This window comes from Haliotis rufescens, unplaced genomic scaffold, assembly GCF_023055435.1.
Source record: "Haliotis rufescens isolate VD_foot unplaced genomic scaffold, xgHalRufe1.0.p SCAF_3, whole genome shotgun sequence".
In the NCBI taxonomy this organism is placed as follows: Eukaryota; Metazoa; Mollusca; class Gastropoda; order Lepetellida; family Haliotidae; genus Haliotis; species Haliotis rufescens.
In genome coordinates, this window is record NW_025964001.1 from 19503812 (window position 1) to 19523172 (window position 19361).

The window sequence follows — 19361 nt, forward strand, 5'->3', positions numbered from 1 at the left end:
CAACATTGTTGGATGATCACCATCTTATCATGGTCTTACTTGGATAGTTGGTGTACAAGATTCTTGCTCGTCATTATGGGATTGTTTTCATTGAGTAGAGCATTATCCAGTTGCTGTTTCCATTGAGTAGAGCATTATCCTGTTTCTGTTTTGCAAATGTTTACATCATGATAAACTAATTCTTTACAGCTCATTCGTGATCAGATTTGGTACCTTAGCATATGAATATTGATGAAATGATAAAACAGGCCATCTTTCATTGTTCAATTGTGTTGATATTACAGTTGTAATTAAGAAACAGATTGTCATGTAGGGTGGGGATACTTGATAGGTATCAAGGACATACATAAACATCTCCAATCAGATGTTTCATCAAGTAGACTTAAATAATGAGATGGGTTTCAGGTTTCACATAAAACAGGCCATCTTTCATTGTTCAATTGTGTTGATATTACAGCTGTAATTAAGAAACAGGTTGTCATGTAGGGTGGGGATACTTGATAGGTATCAAGGACAGACATGAACATCTCCAATCAGATGTTTCATCAAGTAGACTTAAATAATGAGATGGGTTTCAGGTTTATCTCTTCAAATCTCAAATATTTGCCATACAAGACATGGCTTGAGATATTAGCACTGGCAGTCTGCCAGCACAAACTACTTTCTCTTGTAACTGACTGATAATAAAGGAGACCTTGTTGCAAATAGATCTTGACATAATCACTAACATTTATGCAACATGTGATAGCATGAACAACACCTCTGAATGTGGATCAGGATCATAGAATCTACAAATCAAATGAAGTGCCTCCAGTGGACGTATCCTTTCCCTCAAGTCCCCATTTTTACATGAAATAACATACCTCTGTTTCCAGACCTTCCGATATCTGCCCTGCAAGTCCATCATTTTATGTTGTAAATAGCAATAAAACAAATTCTGAAATAAAACAGGGGTGACAATGTTGTGTAATAATACCTCTGAACTGGCAGGGCCTGTTCAGCACAAGTGCTTGCTCAAGTAGATCCTGGTAATCTTGATCATCAGGGTTTCATGGCTATTTGTTACACTGCTCTTGGTCATGTCAGTGACTGGATATTAGTCTGGAACTGATAAGATTTCATAACATAGTATGGTCTGTGTGGCTTTATATTTGTAACTTGTTTGTTTATGAAATATGTTGATACATATTTGAGACGGTTAAAATTGTTTTGGTCATATTTCAACAAAATTAGGCATCCATTTTGGTTTTGAACCCAGGCTTCCCATGTGACAGATTATGAGGCTGACCGCTGTTCCACCCTGTTGGGGTGGTGGGGTAGCCTAGTGGTTAAAGCGTTTGCTCGCCACGCCGAAGACCCGGGTTTGATTCCCCACATGGGTACAATGTGTGAAGCCCATTTCTGGTGTCCCCTGCCGTGATATTGCTGGAATGGTGCTAAAAGTGATGCTAAAAGCAGTGTAAAACCATACTCATTCACTCACTCACTCACTCCACCCTGTCTTGGGATTAACAGATCATGACAGGTAGGAATTCCACTCCTAATAAGGCCGCACAACTACTTGGTTACATGTAAAGAGAGTGGGAGGTTGGTTGTTCGAGCCCCGGGCTTGTCATACCAAAAGACGATAAGAGATGGTGCTTCTTGTTGTTACCTTGCCTGGCACTAGGCATTAAGGGGATAAGACAAGGACTGTAAGATTTATGAGTGTGTGAGGCAAAATTGTCATAATGCAATATATATCTCAATTGTATTGTTACGATACAATACCAAATGAAACAATCTGAAAATTTAGATTTTCAAGATATTTATTTAATGCCTTCAGTGCACACAGAGTTCAGTCATGTAACTAATTTCTGGAATCCTGTGGTTGAGTGGATAGAACATCTGCCCAGAGAGAGGAAGGTCGGTGGTTCTATCCTCTGGCTGTATCTTACCAAAACATGTTAAAAAGATGGTACTTGTTGTTACCCTTCCTGGCATTTGGCATTATTTAGTAAAGCAAGGACTAGTTGTCTTGGAGTCATTTACTGTGTCTGAGTGGGGCATCCATGTTAAACTGAGGCACGGTATCTAAGTGGGCTAACTCTACAGAACCAGCATAAGCCCAGACTAGCTAGTACAAGCAGCCACATATATTTGCATCCATGTTGCTGTATAAGTGAAATAATCTTGAACATGACAATAAACACCTTTCCACCTCATCTCCGGAGTCATTTCATGCAGGATCTTGGAACTAAATAATTCAAAGTGATGTATACATGCATCTGGTAAGAACACCATTAGACATTTGGAAAATAGCAAAAAGATTTTTGAGAACATGTCAAATCGAGGCATGGGTTACACTGATTGTATATGACAGGCACAATAGTGAGTTCACTAGTTTGTCAATAAGTGTATGTTCACATTGCACAGCAGGGAATCCTTCATAACACTGATTGTGTTCTTAAATTCAGCCATCTACTTAATTAGAATTTTGATCCTGTTATAATTGCTGTCATTTATCATACGGTATCTGAACATGGGCTTGGTCGTTTCCAATCTGAAGGTATGACATTTTCGAATTAAATGTCCTCATAGGATGAGAGCTATTTTCCTTAGATTTCCCATGGGGCGTCTTAGGAGACCATAGATTTAATTTTGGTATGTCAGAAGCGGGCATCTTATGGTAGAAGAATGGTCATTCAGTTCGGCACAGATTGTTTCTAGGATAAGTATTAGTACAAGGGGATTGGACAAAGATTCCTGCTAACGTCATAAGATAGCTGTTGATTAAGCCTTCCATATCGTGTGATGGACAGTTTCATGAAATAGTTATTGATTGTCATCACTCATGTATATGTAGTAGCTGTAGTTGATCCCCTTAAGTCTGTGAGGTCAGTGTATTCCAGGTTATTTAACTGATAGAAGTTTAGGTGTGTGGGTTAGTGAGTTGGGTTTAATCCTGCTTTTAACAGTATTCCAGTTACATCACGGCGTGTAAGCTTATGTAGGAGGAAAGTCTGAAGTGATGCAGGTCTCAGACCACTTTGATGAAACCCACGAGCATAGATATATGATGCTGACAAACCTAGCAACATTATTGGGGCAAACCAGGATTCAAAAGAAGTGTGTGTAATGCACATTATGAAGCTAAGTCATCACATGTGAAAATCTCTTTCTAAGAACAGGAACAGCAGATGATAGTCAAAAGATGTCTGTCTGACAAAATAAGATTCCTATTTTGTAAGGTGGTAGCAATAACTGCATAAAACAGCAATCAAGTGGTAACTTTTATGAGCATTGAAGCTTTCACTGAAATAAAAAACTCCAGCAAGTGAATATTATCATTCAACCATGATATTTTCTTAGAACCTGAAATACTTTTGATAATGATCATGTCATAAAATACACAAATATGTGGACAATAAGTGAAGAAAGGAATCAGAAAGATATCCATCATGATGATCCCCAGACTAAGAGAAGCGCATATTCTAGCCAAGACTCCTGTCGTCATCTTGGAAGATAGGGTTCAATAGTTTGGTGACATTTGGCAGAGTTTCTAAGATGCATCCTTTGAGCTTCATTTCATAAGCATTACATTGTATTGATTCATTCAACACAGACACTATTTTCAGTTGGGAGTCTGCATGCAATGTGCTAGGTGTCTTCATTATACAAGGGGGAGGGAACTGGTTTCTATTTGAATTTGTAAAATGAATTTCAAGTTTAATCTGCAATCTTTTTGTGTGTGATTGGTGGAGTTTTATTACTTTGCAGCATCCCAGCACCATCAAGCTGCCAATTCATAATAGAAAATCAAGTTTGTAGATAGCCTACATTGTCTTGTTTTTAGGGTTGAAAGGAGAAAGGAAATATCAATAAGATTTCAGTCCATGAAGTGCCGTAAGACAGGCTGGATTTTAAGTTCAGTAACATCTATTTCTATTCATATCAATGAATTGTCGTAGGGTTCTATGGAGACTGTGTGATATTGCTTGTTGACATCACTTTTTGGCATTTAGAGGCTTTCAAAACAGATATTTTTGCAGAGGATTTAGTGTGGATCCTTTGAAGTTTCTAAAAACATTTTATGTCCAATGTTATGACAGAAGCGTCATCATCATGTTCTGAGATCATATAACAATGCCCAAGGTGGTTCCGTAGGTGTAAACTGCAAATCGCACTCAACACAGAGGTGACACGCAGGTCAGCTAATCAATATCTGATAATAACTTCTCTCAGTCATATGCCCTGGGAGAATAGAATATGATGATTTAGACGTTTCCAACCTGTGTTTAAATGCCCATCGTATTTGAGTGCATATGCTGAAACGGTTGGAATCCTTGTCTGATAAAGTGATTATGTGTCTCAGATTGATGGCTAGCTCTTAAGGTGTGATGAGAAGCCAGCAGTGGTTCTTCAGAGCTTTGTTGATTCAAAGCTTTATTGAAAGAGAAGATACAATTTGTAATTGTTGATGGGTCATTCAGTTCATGCTGACTGGAACAATTTGTATCGGGGAAGTTTTTATAGATACTGGAAGAAAAACTTCAGTCTTTACAAACAAAATCTTAAGTTGGACCCATGACATTGAGAGATACTGAGTAGACTTTCGACTTATCTTCATCACTGCTATAGCTTCTCAGTGTCAATTCATCACAGTCATTCCTTTGATGATTTGTGGTCTAAAGGTGTTAAGATGATGCAAAAGAGGATTGAAGAAGGAACAAGACCCTACACAATATGTATTATTTCATAAAGATTATCCTTACTGGGGTTGTAGGGTCATGACTGATGCTGTTTGGAAGAAACAAGTTCTGTAGAAACACATTTCATAGTTCTCAAGCAGTATTAGATATAATAATAAAAGTGACAAAACCCTTTCCATAGTCGAAAGGAATCTTTGCTACAAGCAGAGTTGATTTGATGATTCCGACTGCATCATGAGTGTGTGTTTATGAATCACTATCTAATAACGATGATACCAGGTGCATGTATCCTATCCCCCAGTGGCACAGTCACAAACACATGCAAAGGCAAGTCAATTGTTTACCTGAAAAATAATGTTCATGTTATGAGGTGTACTAGTTGCTGTTTGTTGACAATTATTAAGACAAGGGAGCACATTATTGATTCTTGACTTGACTTTTGCATTCATTTCCTTGAAGATTTTTGAAAAGAAGATATGATTTAGCTGACAATAAATCTGGAATGTTGCCAAAGGACTTGGTTACTTAGTTAAATGTGGTTATACAGACTATGCATACGTTGGGCACATGGTAGTCTGCAGACATGAAAGTAGTCCTTCAATGAAAAAGTGTCTTTATTGACTGCTAAATGGATTTTTCACATATTCTGCTATTACCAACTGTCAAAGCAATTAACAGAGAGTAAATTTGAAATGAGAGATCATGTTTGACATCTGTGCAGAAACCTGACTTAAAGCAGAGATTTCCTTTAAGTCCTTAAGTTGAACTATTTTGGTTACATTAAGCATTGCCTGTATTGACATAGGCATTACTCTGAGGTGTTGGCTTAAAGAGATAAAGGTGTCTAGAGGTACTTGTATGAGTGATAAAAGTTGCTGAAACCATATGAATATGACCATCTGTTACTTCCAAGATTACCAAACATGGCAGTATTTGCAGGCTGGAGTCTGGAAAGCCTTGGGGTATATGTTCATGTTTGCCTAAACCCAGTCCAAAGTCAGATAGCACTATGGCAGCGCCTCAAAATGGTTTTCTGAGCCAGAAATACCACAAGGGCCTTCACAAATGTCAAGGTCGTTGCTGGCTCATGTTTTATTATATGTGGGAACGATTCTGTCATTAACCTTGCTTGCATCATTACGAAAATTGTAAAAATCATCCGTGTACGTTGTGAAGCGCAGGCTGTAATATTCAAACCACATTGATCTTGGTGTTGTTATGGCACTCGTTGCTTGCAGAATCTGTTCAGTGTGGAGAGGAAAGATGGAGGGAGTGGGGTGATGCATGGGAAATCAATACTGTTTCACTACCGCTGATCCCATGTTGGAATTGCTCCACGAGCCGTGGGAAGACCACACTCCCAGTTACATCAGTTCGCTGATTGGGACACTGCCTTCAGTAATGTTTGGTGATCAGTGCCTATAATCATAGTCGATGGTTCCACAATGAAATTGCTTAGCTCCCTTCACCACTGTATGGGCTTTTGATTATGTTGATATGAAAATGGCACAGGTATTAATTGTACTATTGAGACATTTTTCATATGTAGTTTGGGGGCATTTGTCCTAAACTATTGCCACTCATCGTCAGAAAAAGTTTTGTCTTACTTGAAGGATGAGATGCATGCAGGGTTGATGCAGATAATACAGAAGATACACATCGCTTGTTCCAAAAAGAGTCTCATCCTAATGTGTATTTCAAGATGGAGACTAAAATTCTTTTTGAGGACATTTTTGTTCCCATGGCAATCTTTAAGTAGAAAAGTTACGGAAACAGATAGCCATGTCACGACAGTATGAAGGGTTCTTAACAAAACTGTTTAATTACAGGCCTTAAGGTCAAATCACTTGCTACCAACCAATAACACATCAGTAAACGTGGTTTTCTAATGACAACTTATTGTCGGGTATTGATCGTAGAATTTACTCCTGCTTGTACAATATTAAAAAGCTTAAGACAATATTGACCAGAAAGCTTTTGCAGTTGTTGTATCAAATGAAAATTGAATGAAAATTCCAATACATGCTTCGGGATGAAGGTACCAGGGATTGTGTTTATGTACGTTTGAGGCTGGCGTGACCAATCAGATAATGTTAGTGTAGTCAAGAGTTGTTGCCAAGCTAGGTTTTGAAGTCTTTGTTTGATTTCTAAGATAAAAAGACTTGCTAATGCCTTTGGGTGCTACTTTAGAATTCCTTAAGCAGCTTAAGAGTTTTGGCTAACAAAATTGAATTTGTGGAAATGTTTTTTGTCAAAGATAATTGCAAGGATTTGAATAATCAGATAATTATTTGAAATGAACTTAGGTCTTCAAAATGGTGTTTTCAGTTGCTTAAGATTTATGCTAAATTTGTTTTATAGGCCATTCTTCCCAAAATATCAACATACATTAGTTTAGAAAGGCTGAAACTATCCTCTGTTAGTTGGTAAAATCAATGCAATAATATTGCTGCTATTCAGTTATATATACAGTATGCCACTCAAGGTTCACTAGTCATTATCTTCTCTTACAATGTGTATGAATTCAAAGCAAGAATTAGAAGTCTGACTTTTTATTTCTTGTCCAACCGTGAGAGGCTCATTTCTCCATAATCAGTTATGTTTATGCATGCCAAACAGACACATCAACAAGCTTCAGATAATATTATTTTTGGCTTCTACAAGAATGAGACTAAGACAAAATACTAACTGACAGGTAATTTCCAAGTACTGACAAGACCATATGTGTGTATATTGGTATATGGTCTCTTGTGCTGTTGAGTATGTTCCTCTCTTAGAAAGCTAGTTGTTACTGACGTTGTTCACTAATAATAACTCTGTGATGACGCTAATGACACTGATCTTAGTAATTATCCTGATCTATATGCTATGTATGACACACCACATTAATAACAGGATGCCTTGATGAATCATGTGGAGTAATGGTAGGTTATTATTCTCAGATACTTAGACATGTCGATATCAGACATTCACTCATTGTGTGTTCATGGAAATATGTGCGTAACCATGGTGATGACAAACTGTAGATTATGTTTCCTTATTTATGACCAAGCATTGTCCTATATATTTCAAGGTAACAGCTTTGAGCCTTGATTATGTGTAAAACTGGTTCTGACATAAGCCTTTGACTATCCAGTGGAATAAATGTTGACACAAGAAGAAATTAATGTATACTACTCAAAAGAAGTTAAAGAACTCCCGCTTCTTTTATGTTACTTTAGATAATCTGTCATGTCATGGCATGACATGATAATTATGTGAATCGGATGAAATGAAAGAATCGGATGTTCTTTAACTTCTTTTGTAGACAGAAAACATAAAGAATAAGGTCTTGTAGCTATAGTTACCAAATAAGGCCCTGATTTGGTGAGGGACGCAGCTGGCATATCTCTTTTTTGATATTGTATATTATTTGAGATTTCATTATGTATTGTCTGTAAAAGTTGAAACTAATATATTAGTAATATACAAAATAAAATGACAGATGGAGGTGCCTTCATGTATGTAAACCTCTTAGGAATTCATTATTATAGCTTTGTAGCTTTTAACAAGATTGATTCTTTTTCCCCCAATGAATAATGAGGTTGGCATTTGAAGTCCAGATTTTATACAACTGTGATATATTTAGGAATTTATTTTTTCAGAGAAGATTCCATCGGATGCCACATTCCTTGGAGCGCAGTATTTTAGTTACGAGCTTATTAGTAGAGGTGACCCTATTGTCAGCAACAGTGATGAATTGAAGTTGGATTTTAGGACAAAACAAGTCAATGGAATACTGTTTTTCACAGGTAAGTAACATTTTGATAGTCTTTAAGGCCTCATTTTGTCTCTGTGTTCTGACAACTTATTCATCAGTGACATGTGTTAACACCATGTGACCCTAACAACTAGTGAAACAATTTCAAGTATTACTCAGAGAAATAGGAGGTAGATAAAAGACTCAACTGTGTTCTCATCTTAACTGCATGGAGTTAGTTTTAGAAAAACTGTAACTTCACATATGGTTATTTCTGAAATTTGTTGTTGAAATAGGTTTTCTATTGACATTAGCTTGTGTAACACTTAATGAATACATAAATACCTAGAACGTATTCCACAAGGCCATCTTAGTGTTACAAGGGTCGTATCTCCCAAACTATGACACAGACTTCAGTAACTAAGATTGCTTTTTGGAATGAGGCCTTAAATGTGTATGGGGGCCTGAGGCACTTGTAGTAACCCATTGATTTGGATCCTTGGAAGAAGCATTACTTTGGTACTCTGGCCAGAGTCAGTCAGAACTAGTCTGATGGACAAACAGCGCTCTAGAAACAGTAATTCACACTGCATATATGCACTTATGATAAACAAGAATCTACAACATATTAATAAATCCTAATTTCTTCTTTTGACCTTAATTTTCTTTTGATGTCAGTTCCTTAAGCTACAAGGAAGCCAGCTCTAATGGCTGTGTTTCTGACGCTTTTTGTTTTAGAATTTCTCAAACATGGTATTAAGATTTTCTTGTGTCATTACAACTAAATACCAATGTGATTGATACCTCCTAACTTGACATTTAAACTTAATTTGTTTCTGTGTTTAGTAATGAAATTGGAAACAACAAAAAGGCTTTAGAGTGATGCAGAAATAAATAACGAGATTTCATTCAGCAATTCATAATTTGGGATTAGCAGCAGTTTCACCCTAGGGCAATGGTATCAAAATCTTGTGAAAAGGTTATCCAAATTTCAATTACTTGATTTGTTTTTCAGGTGATCTTAAAGATTACTTGAATGTAGCAGTAAGAGATGGCGGAATAATTGTTACAATCAATCTGGGCTCAGGGGCTTATGAAGCCGAGGTCCGACCAAGTCATGTGCGTTTTGATGATGGCCGCTGGCACCACCTTGTGGTCAGAAGAGAAGCAAGGGAGGTAATGCTGACATTCACAATCCCACAGTGTCAATGATCTATTATCTATATACTCCAGTCCAGTGATACATTTATACTACCCTATATTATATATGCCTATTGCACAAACCTGCACCTCCTTAGTTAAATGAATAACAGCGCATGGAGATATTGTTTTGAAGAAATTGATTATATACACTTAGAATGTTTACACTTTGTTGAATGAGATAGTTTGTTCTCTTTGTTTTGAAATGGAACTTGGTTGTTCCCGTAAACGGGATTTAAACCCTGATGGTAAAATCAGACTCCCGTAGTCGCCAGAATATGTTTATTTGCCTGCATGGAATGTTAGCAGAATGTAAGAATTGGTTTGACATTTTTATTTTAGAATGATGTGCAAGTTTTCGAATGTGATCAATTTTTCTTGAAATGAACCAAGTTTTTAGATCATTTCCATGAAGAGTTTTTGACACAGGCAAGCTAATACCATAGTATGCACAGAGAGTGATATGTTAACAATTTGTCACATGATTTTCATAATTTGTCTTTATTTGTTGCAATCTTTTTTTTTCCAATTTTGTAATATCAGCTTACTAGGGACAAAGGGGTTTGCTTTGTAAGTAATTTTGCATGTCCCGGGCATGCTAGTAGATAGGTATAGCCCCCTCTTCACCCGCCTTGTCCTGTATGTTTAACCCTCCTATTGTAATCAACAACTATTCTCTATATATTGTGCTGGTTTATGGGGGTTTGTCTTGTTGAGATTGACATCGTCAACAACTGCAAGTATCACATACATTTCAAGGAATTTGTGGCCTTTGGGAAATGTTGAATAATTGTATCATGTTTCTTGTTAAATGTTTTATGGATTAACGCAATGTGATTTTTTTTATTTCAGCTTTTTGACAAAAACATACCAAAAAGCAAATTGCAAGATTGTTTAACATATTGATATGTTTGAAATAAACTGAGATGTATGAATTTATCAGTGGTCATAAGTGAAACACAAAGTTGAATTCAATGGAAAAAACCCTCTCAAGTCTGAAGTTATCAGCTTTGCTTACTGATGCCTACTTTAGTTTGGATGTTTCATGCAGCTATGATATTGTGAAAACATCTTTTCAAATAAGACTTTAAATGTGCTTTTGGTGGCAATAATTTAAATTGATAAATAAATTTATGGTTTTTTTTACATAAACACTTTTGAAAAACATTTACTTGGTGGAATCTGTACAACTTTTGCATTGGTAAATGAAAACATTAAAAAGTCTGTTGACTCAATATGTTTCAGTCTATACAGTGCATTGTCTTAATTTACTTGTTTAGAAGTCATAAATGAAATTATTTTTTTTCAAAATGCTGATGAATCAAAAAGTAGGTAAAAAATTACTAATGGAAATTCCTGCTCAAACAGTATCAGAATTAAATGTTCTAATATTGTGTACCTGAAATTATGGTCACTTTTATGACAGTATTTGTTAATTTTAGTTTATGACCCTTTTATGATTTTATCTTGGAAATAACTAGCAGAACACTGTTAACTCAGACATGGTACAAATCAAGACATTGAAGATCAACACAGGATGTGAACAAACTGATTTTGAAATTAGAAATAAAAACATAAATCAGGTTCATTCACTGGTACTTGTATGGAGTACAAGAAATGGGTTTTTATGGTTTCTTATGAAATTATGAAAGGATTCATGTGTACTCAGTGTCATTATTGAAGGGTCACCTAGGTTTTCTTTGTTTGTTTGTTGCTTAATGACACACTCAGCAATATTCCAGCTCTATGACAGCAGCCTGTGAATAATCGAGTCTGGACCAGACAATCCAGTGATTGACATCATGAGCATTTATCTATGTAATTAGGATACAATGACATGCATCAACCAAGTCAGTGAGCCGGACCACCTGATCCCGATAGTCACCTTTTACGACAAGCATAGTTGATTCTTACGACAAGCGTGGGTTGCTGATAACCAATTCTAACCCGGATCTTAATCTGTAGGTCACCTCTGTATATAGGGTGTCCAACATGAACAAATGCCAACAAGCGTCAATAGGTCTGAGTATGTTGACAATGTGATTGATAGTTCAATAACATGTCATTTATGCCTTTGTCACACTGATTGGATGCTTTTAGAAACTGAAAACATGGACAGTGACTAAAATCCCCGAGAAGCGCACGACGGAAGGTGATGAAAAAAAGCTACCCAAAACACACGCATGAATGCAACCAGTGGTTTACCCATGTGCAATGCATGACAAGTAACAGTCAATGTGGGTATAAAATAGTTCATTCCAAATGTAACTGAACTACACTCTTGAAAGTTGAACATGCAACATTTTTTGAATACTTTTATCTCTTATTATCTTCGTGACCCCTCAATAATGATGCTCAGTATATATTGTGACAAGAATCAAATTAACCTACAGACTTTATGGACAGCTGCAAGTAAGGCACAATCCAATGTCCATATGTGGACTTGATATAAGAGATCAGATAACACTTTGATTCATAACAGCAACCACATGCTTAATTCAGCATATCAATTGGTCGTATTTGTTTAGTGTATTATTTACTTTGATATAATACTAAAGATAAGTTATCAATCAATTTTGAAACTGAAATCTACACTAGTTGAATGTTGTAATTGTTGGTCTTTGACCGTGCTTGTTGAGACTTCTCTTGCTGAATATCCCCTCTGATAACTCTTTGTGTCTTGATAAGGTCATTCTACAATCAAAAGTTCTGTTTAGCATATAGTGATAATCTTAAGTTTGTGAATGGCATTTAGAAGTGATACACATAAAGAAGTGAATTTCTGGATTGCCAACATCTTTATTATGAGGAACACAAAGTTTCGGAGTATATGCTTAGTTCTTCATCAGCTGAATGAGCATTCACAGCATTCACCTGATGAAGGAGTAAGTATGTAATGTTGTGTTCCTCATAATAAAGAAGTTTACATCCTTAAATTCTCTTACTTCGTAATAATGTTCTTCCGTACCAAGATTGTATGCTGTACATAGTTAGCCATGATTTTAGTGTCAGAAATTTGCAAGAGGTCAGTTGAAATGGTATTTAACGTCGTGTTCAAGATTATTGTACTCATATAATGATGTGTGTGTGTTTGTTATTGCTCTGATGAACGCTGAATTGTTTGTTTAACAAAAAAGTGAGAAATCTTAAAAGGGACAGTACGTTGATGGGTCTGTTTGGGTTTTTATATCATGAACATGCCCGATTCAATTATCAAACCAAAACAACAGAGCTTCAAACAGCTAAGCTGGCAATGCAGGCGCTGTGTAGATGAAACTGACTTCAGTCTTGATTTTTAATAGAGGCAAATTAAAGAGAACTAAGCTTGTGTGTTTTTCCTACAGAAAATACAAAAAATACTATTTCTTACAAAAAATACTATTTGGCAACTTGATTTGATTAGAAGCCAGTGTTTATCAAAGCCTAGATAACAATATAAATATGCCTTGGTCTCCTACCCCAAAATCCTTGCGGCCAGACTTGTGACCTCTGTCACATCGTCACATCTTAGACAGTCCATTCATGTCTTATGCATTGGTGTCATTCTGGACGAGTCTTTACATTTAGATAATTAGACATATGTCATGAAATGTTTAACTTTTTGATTGTTAAATCAGTTTCCGATCAATAGTATTGATTTCAGTTAGGAATATTGATAGTTTTAATTGTATTAACTATATCAATAAAATTCATGCAATGCTGTACAAATTTATTTTTCTTTTGATCATGAGTGGTAGTAATTTACACATGGTAATGTGGAAGTTTCTTTTTCTTAAATTATTAGGGTAAAGAAAAAACAAATAAGTCATATCTCAAACTTTACTTCTATTTGTTGTTATGGTTATCACATTCATCGGAAACTTTAGATCCAAGGATCAATCCAACTCTAAAATCCATCTAAAATGATACACTGAAAACTATCGATATTTATCGCAATAGTTGCTTGCAATATCAATAGTTATCGCAATAGTTTCTTTCAATATCAATAGTTATCGCAATAGTGATTTCCAGACCAATAGTCACCTCTACTTACTACTACACTGAAAACAATATTTATAGTGCAGCGAAAGGCTTGCATTAGGCCCGTCTGTTCTTATTTCAGAATAAGTGAGTTTGTTTACAAACAGGAGAAAAGTCCAGTCACGTGATAAGCCTACTATTTGCAAACAAAGCTTCAGAACAGTCGACGTCCTGTCCCTTTAAGCAACAAGTTTCTTCAGTTTTGAAAGTCTTCGTCCAACAATTTGAAGGCAGGAGAAAAATATACTTTACATGTGATATGTTTTATCAGTAATCTTTAAAAGGCAGAGACAGTGGAACATGAGATGACATGTTTACTATACCTAGATAACATAATGTTACATTATAATAGGACACAAAGAACCATCAATAATGCTGAAAGAGTTGGCATATTTTTATCTTCTAGTGAGCAATCTAAATGTTACTGGAGAGAGTGAGTTAGTTGGGTTTTACGCCGCTTTTAACAGTATTCCAGTTATATCACGGCATGTCAGCTTAATGTGGGAGGAAAGCCCGAAGTGATGCAGGTCTCAGACGTTTACCACTTCGGTGAAACCCACGAGCACGGGTATGGTGCTGACAAACCTAGAAACATAATCGGGGCGAACCGGGATTCGAACCCACAATCATAGGTTTCTGGCATGCCCAAGGGACACAACTCTGCACAGCGAATCGCGGTGCCTGAGACGACTGGGCCACCCGTGCCTTACTGGAGAGAAATAATTCGTCCCTTATGATTTGTAATACTAAGCAGTATATGTGAGTGAGTGAGTGAGTTAATGCTTTACGTCACATCGGCAATATTTCAGCCATATCGTGACAAGAAGCAGTATATGTACACTTATAAGAAACAATCACACACTAAGTATTAATGGTATTGGACAAATAGAAAGGTTCTGAATCATATTTATACTACTCATAAAAAGTTAAGGAACAAACCCATGACATGACAGATTAACTATAGTCAAATGAAACAAATTGGATCCTCCTTAACTTCTTTTGAGTAGTATATATGTGTCCAAATGATGATATTGGTCCCTACATATTTTGTGTTAATTAATATGATATGCATATACCTAAAAAATATTTTTTCGCATTTTCTTGTGGATATTACTCTTGTTTGATGGTATCTGCTGGAAGTATTTGCAGTCACATCAGCAGGCCATGTAACATTGATCTTGTTGTTTGTTTGTTTGTTGTTGCACTCAGCAATATTCCAGCTATATGACAGCGGTCTGAAAATAATCCAGTCTGGACCAGACAATCCAGTTATTGACATCATGAGCATCGATCCATGCAATTGGGATACGATGACATGCATTTACCAAGTCAGCAAGTCTGACCACCGATAGTCGCCTCTTACGACAAGCATCTTGTTGATAAGTGTGAGCAGGCCTTGATTAGAATTGATGCAATCAGATAAGGCATCTAGTTGCTGTATGATGATGGTACTGAAATATTGGTATTTAAAATTATGTTTGATTTTCTGTGAACTAAATGTCAAGTGTTAATATTGAATTAATGCCTAGAGTTGAATGATTGAGGACAAAATGGGAAGAATTGAAACTTGAAAATTGATTTATTTTCCATTAAGCAAATCAGTGAATAATGCTATTCCCAGCTTCAAAGACAAGCATTATATATTTATGATAGTATTTGTAATATGACCCTACAGTACCACCTAGGAGTAATACCTAATCTTCTTACAATGCTAAGCAGTACTGCTATAAGTCTATTAGTGTGAGAAGTAAGCGATGAACAGAATGAATTAGTAGGTATTTCATCACTCATGGTACTGATAGCCTGACTTGTTGGACTGTTTGATGTTTGGAGACAGCGTATGATATTGAGTACCTAAATCACCCTTGGCAGGTTTATGAAGCTCTGTGCTTTTAGGTTAATTATAAAAATGTAATTAAAAAACATAAAGATGTGATTTTGCTCTCAAAAAGAAGAACATTATTACATTTTTGTTGTGTTCTGCCTTTGTTTTATTAGTTTTATTAGTGGTAATCAGTGAAAATAGTCTTTCTATAGTGAATGGATGCTTTTCTCATTTCCACCCCTTTTCATCAAAACAAAGGCCAGTATAAACACACAAGATGTATCTACACAGTAGCGCTGTCAGAGATATAGAACACAGCGATACATGTACATTCAGAGTGATAAAGTCATTTTGGTCTTGGTTAAGACTGCCAGCTTATAGTCATAGTTGGAGACATATTTGGACACAAGTTGACATATTTCATCATATGCCTTACAGCATGTGAAAATCACATGGTAACATATTTGCACTTAGTACTAACTACCTATAGCTTTATTGCTGTATCCAAACCATGGGCTCATTATTGCTGTAACTCAATCACCCCTTGTCATAGTTGGAGACATTTTCGGACACATGTTGCTATATTTCATCATATGCCTTACAGCTTGTGAAAGTCACATGGTAACATATTTCCAATCAATGTCCATGCCTGATTGCATCTATGTAAGCAAACATTCAAATAGTTGCTGGACATGAATTAGTAAAATATGAGGGGATTACAGATGTATTTTATAAATGTGAGTGGGTGAGTATCTTTTTACTCTATTAGCAATATCCCAGCTGCATCGGCTGGGAACATCAGAAATGGCTATACACATTATATTAATGTGTTGTATCAGTAAATTCCATGGATCTTGTAGGATTAAAATCTGTTTGAAAGGATAAACGTATCCTGTGTATGTAATGATTTATGTGTGCTGTTGACAGGGTCTTAAGATAAATTAGCTTCAGTTTATGGATTGCACAGTCAGCAGTGATGTACAAATGTATAGGAAGTGTAGAGTGACATGACCACTCTCTTGGGACACCCAACACTGGTTGATGGATGTTTGTCATGATATCCATATTATGATAAAACGAATGGGAGCTAGGTGTAGGGTCACTGAAGTCGCGGACTCCACGTGAAACATGTTCAGAGATGAGATGGTTTCAGACAGATTTGTTTTATACATGGTACATGAATGACAATCCTAGATTGATTATGCAAACATTGATGATCTTTCATGTCTACCTAGGTGATTCTGGTTGTAATCAGTTTAGAATCGTCTGCACTTGCAACAATCCAACTTAACACAGCAGTTTTAGACAGGTCCATTACAACTGAAAGTCAAAGGATCTTCATTGTGTATGTTGTGGATTGTCTTAAATTCCCTACATCCAGCTGAATAATTGATTATGAAAAATACGGCCTTAAAAATTCATTTCATCATATCCTGTTGAATTGATTCAATACTTACTAAGGTTCTGTGCTTCCAGACTTACTGCTGACTGAGGTGAAATTGGGCTTAACATCGCGTTATTGCCCTTATATAGCGACGTGCATGCACGTGTGTGTGTGGCTGCTTGTACTAGTCCGGACTGATGCCGATTTATAGTGCTAGCCCACTGAGATACCATGCCGCAGTTTAACATGAATACCCCACTCAGACACAGTATACTGACTCCGAGCCAACCAGTCCTTGTTTTAGGCCCTTAATGCCGAGCGCCAGACAGGGTAACAACAAGTACCATCTTTTAACGTCATTTGGTATGACGCGGCCGGGGATCGAACCCAGGACCTTCCGCTCTCCGGGCGGACGCTCTACCACTAGACCACGGAGGCGGTCTACTGATGACTGAAATTGAGTGAAGAACCTGTCTAGACTGTAACAGCTACATGCTGTATACGTGCACTCTGCCTTCATGGTGGGTGTAATTTGCCAAGGACAGGTTATACATGTCTCCACGCAATGATAGGAGATATCATTTTTATAGGGGCGGTTGGGTAGCCTAGTGGTTAAAGCGTTCGCTCGTCACGCTGAAGACCCGGGTTCGATTCCCGACATGTGTGAAGCCCATTTCTGGTGTCCCCAGCCGTGATATTGCTGGAATATTGCTAAAAGCAGCGTAAAACCATACTCACTCACTCACTCACTCACTCACTCATTTTTATATTCTTTTGTGTTAAATGACATGCCATTATCTGTATATGGTGGTTGATAGAGAAGGGATTTTAATGGATGCCAGTATGAGTATTGCACAAACACGGTAAAGTTCTTGCTACTGAGTCTTTGTCACTTTCACTGATAAACTGCAAGATTTAGTGAGATAACCTCATGTAAAGAAAGTTATGGATATGTTACCATCTCAGATAACCTCTATTCACATCAGTTAAGGCAATCAGGGCCCCGTTCCTCAAAGCGATCTTAGCACTAAGGTGATCGTAACTACCATACTTTAACATAGACTTACAATAGTCATAGTGCTATGATCGCGAGGAACAAGGCCCAGGGCCCCGTTCCACAAAGCCATCTTAGCGCTAAGGTGATCATAACTCACATACTTCAACCTAGACTTACGATAGTCGTAGCGCTATGATCGTAAGGTCAAGGCCCTGAGTCCCGTTCCACAAAGCTATCGTAGTCTATGTTAAAGTATGGGAGTTACTATCGTCTTAGCGCTACGATCGCTGTTTGATGGCAGTAAAATATTTGCACAGCAGTAGTTGCTTCATGTACTCGATTTCTTCTTTCCGAGACACAATTGTAGTACAGGGACATGTTTTGGTCAGTACTATCAATGAATCATGGCCTCTAATGTTAGGAAACATCAGTTGACCTCTCTAAAATTTCCTGCCTCCTTTCTCCTCCTTTCTATTTATGTTGACTACCATTTATTTTGAGCCATTGTTTTGTCCTGTTTTGTCCACAAATGGCTACTTGTGTGTAGCAATGTCCACTGTTATCTAAAGGAGGATTGTATTTTTGTTGGCGAGCTTGCCATGTGTTAAGTAGATGACTCTTCATGCTTCCGGTGATAATACCTCATACTCAACAGCAGTGTTGTCATCTATGTCTTAGTCTATTGCTGTCAGTCAATGTTGTGCATTTCATTCGGCTGACAGTGATTGCCTTCTCAAACAATACTACATAGATGTGTCTACGTTGTGTAGAAGGTTACATATTGTTGCATGGAGTATAAATAAGCAAATTGGACGTATGTTCCTTGATTTAAAATTTAAATTTGTTTCTGTATTAAATTTGGAAAGAAATATTTGAATAAGTATCATTTATCTGCTATATCATAAAGAGTGGATATGTTTCATACAAAGTTCTCTTTTTGAGAGACATTTACATGGATTGACATTGATAAGAATATCAAACATTGTGAGCTATATAACTTATGCATGGAGAAATGTTGTCTGTCATGATATCATAGGCAAATATATTGTGAGAATATTAAAAATATCCTAAAATGATATTGCAGGAAAGACGAATAAGATTAGATATATGTGTATCTAAATTGTGATATTGTATGTGTCAGGTTTAAAGTTTTGTTATTATCAATGTTATCTGATCAGACAAAGTCATACTCAGTTTCAACAATTTCTATTGCAATTTGTTTGATTGCAAATTAATGAATGATGATGAACATTTTTGTTCTTCAAATGTAATGATAGTGTTGAAGAAATATTTCTTTGAACTATTTTGGGTCTTAAATTCTTGTAAATGATCTCAAGAAACATGAAATACCTATCTGAGAGTGTTTGACAATGTCAATTACACTTGTGTTTGCATGGACACACAGTCTTCAAAACTTCCTATGAACATTGACTTCAGTGGTGTCCACCTTTCAAATTTACTGTCTAATAGTTGGACTTTCAAAACTTTCATCAGGTCCTATTACA

The 19361-nt window shown here is 36.6% G+C and overlaps 1 protein-coding gene across 6 annotated transcripts in view; it reads left to right on the forward strand.

Annotated features, from left to right (window-relative positions):
- LOC124137048 (neurexin-3-like) overlaps positions 1-19361 on the forward strand; it is a 181742-nt gene that overhangs the window by 101614 nt on the left and 60767 nt on the right. For 5 of the 6 annotated variants that reach the window (XM_048403877.1, XM_048403878.1, XM_048403876.1 and 2 more), the window contains 3 exons: positions 8336-8482; positions 9446-9606; positions 10174-10200. In XM_048403877.1, the coding sequence (XP_048259834.1) occupies positions 8336-8482; positions 9446-9606; positions 10174-10200 (335 nt within the window). The remainder of the gene's footprint in view (positions 1-8335; positions 8483-9445; positions 9607-10173; positions 10201-19361) is intronic. The other variant, XM_048403879.1, reaches the window with a different exon arrangement.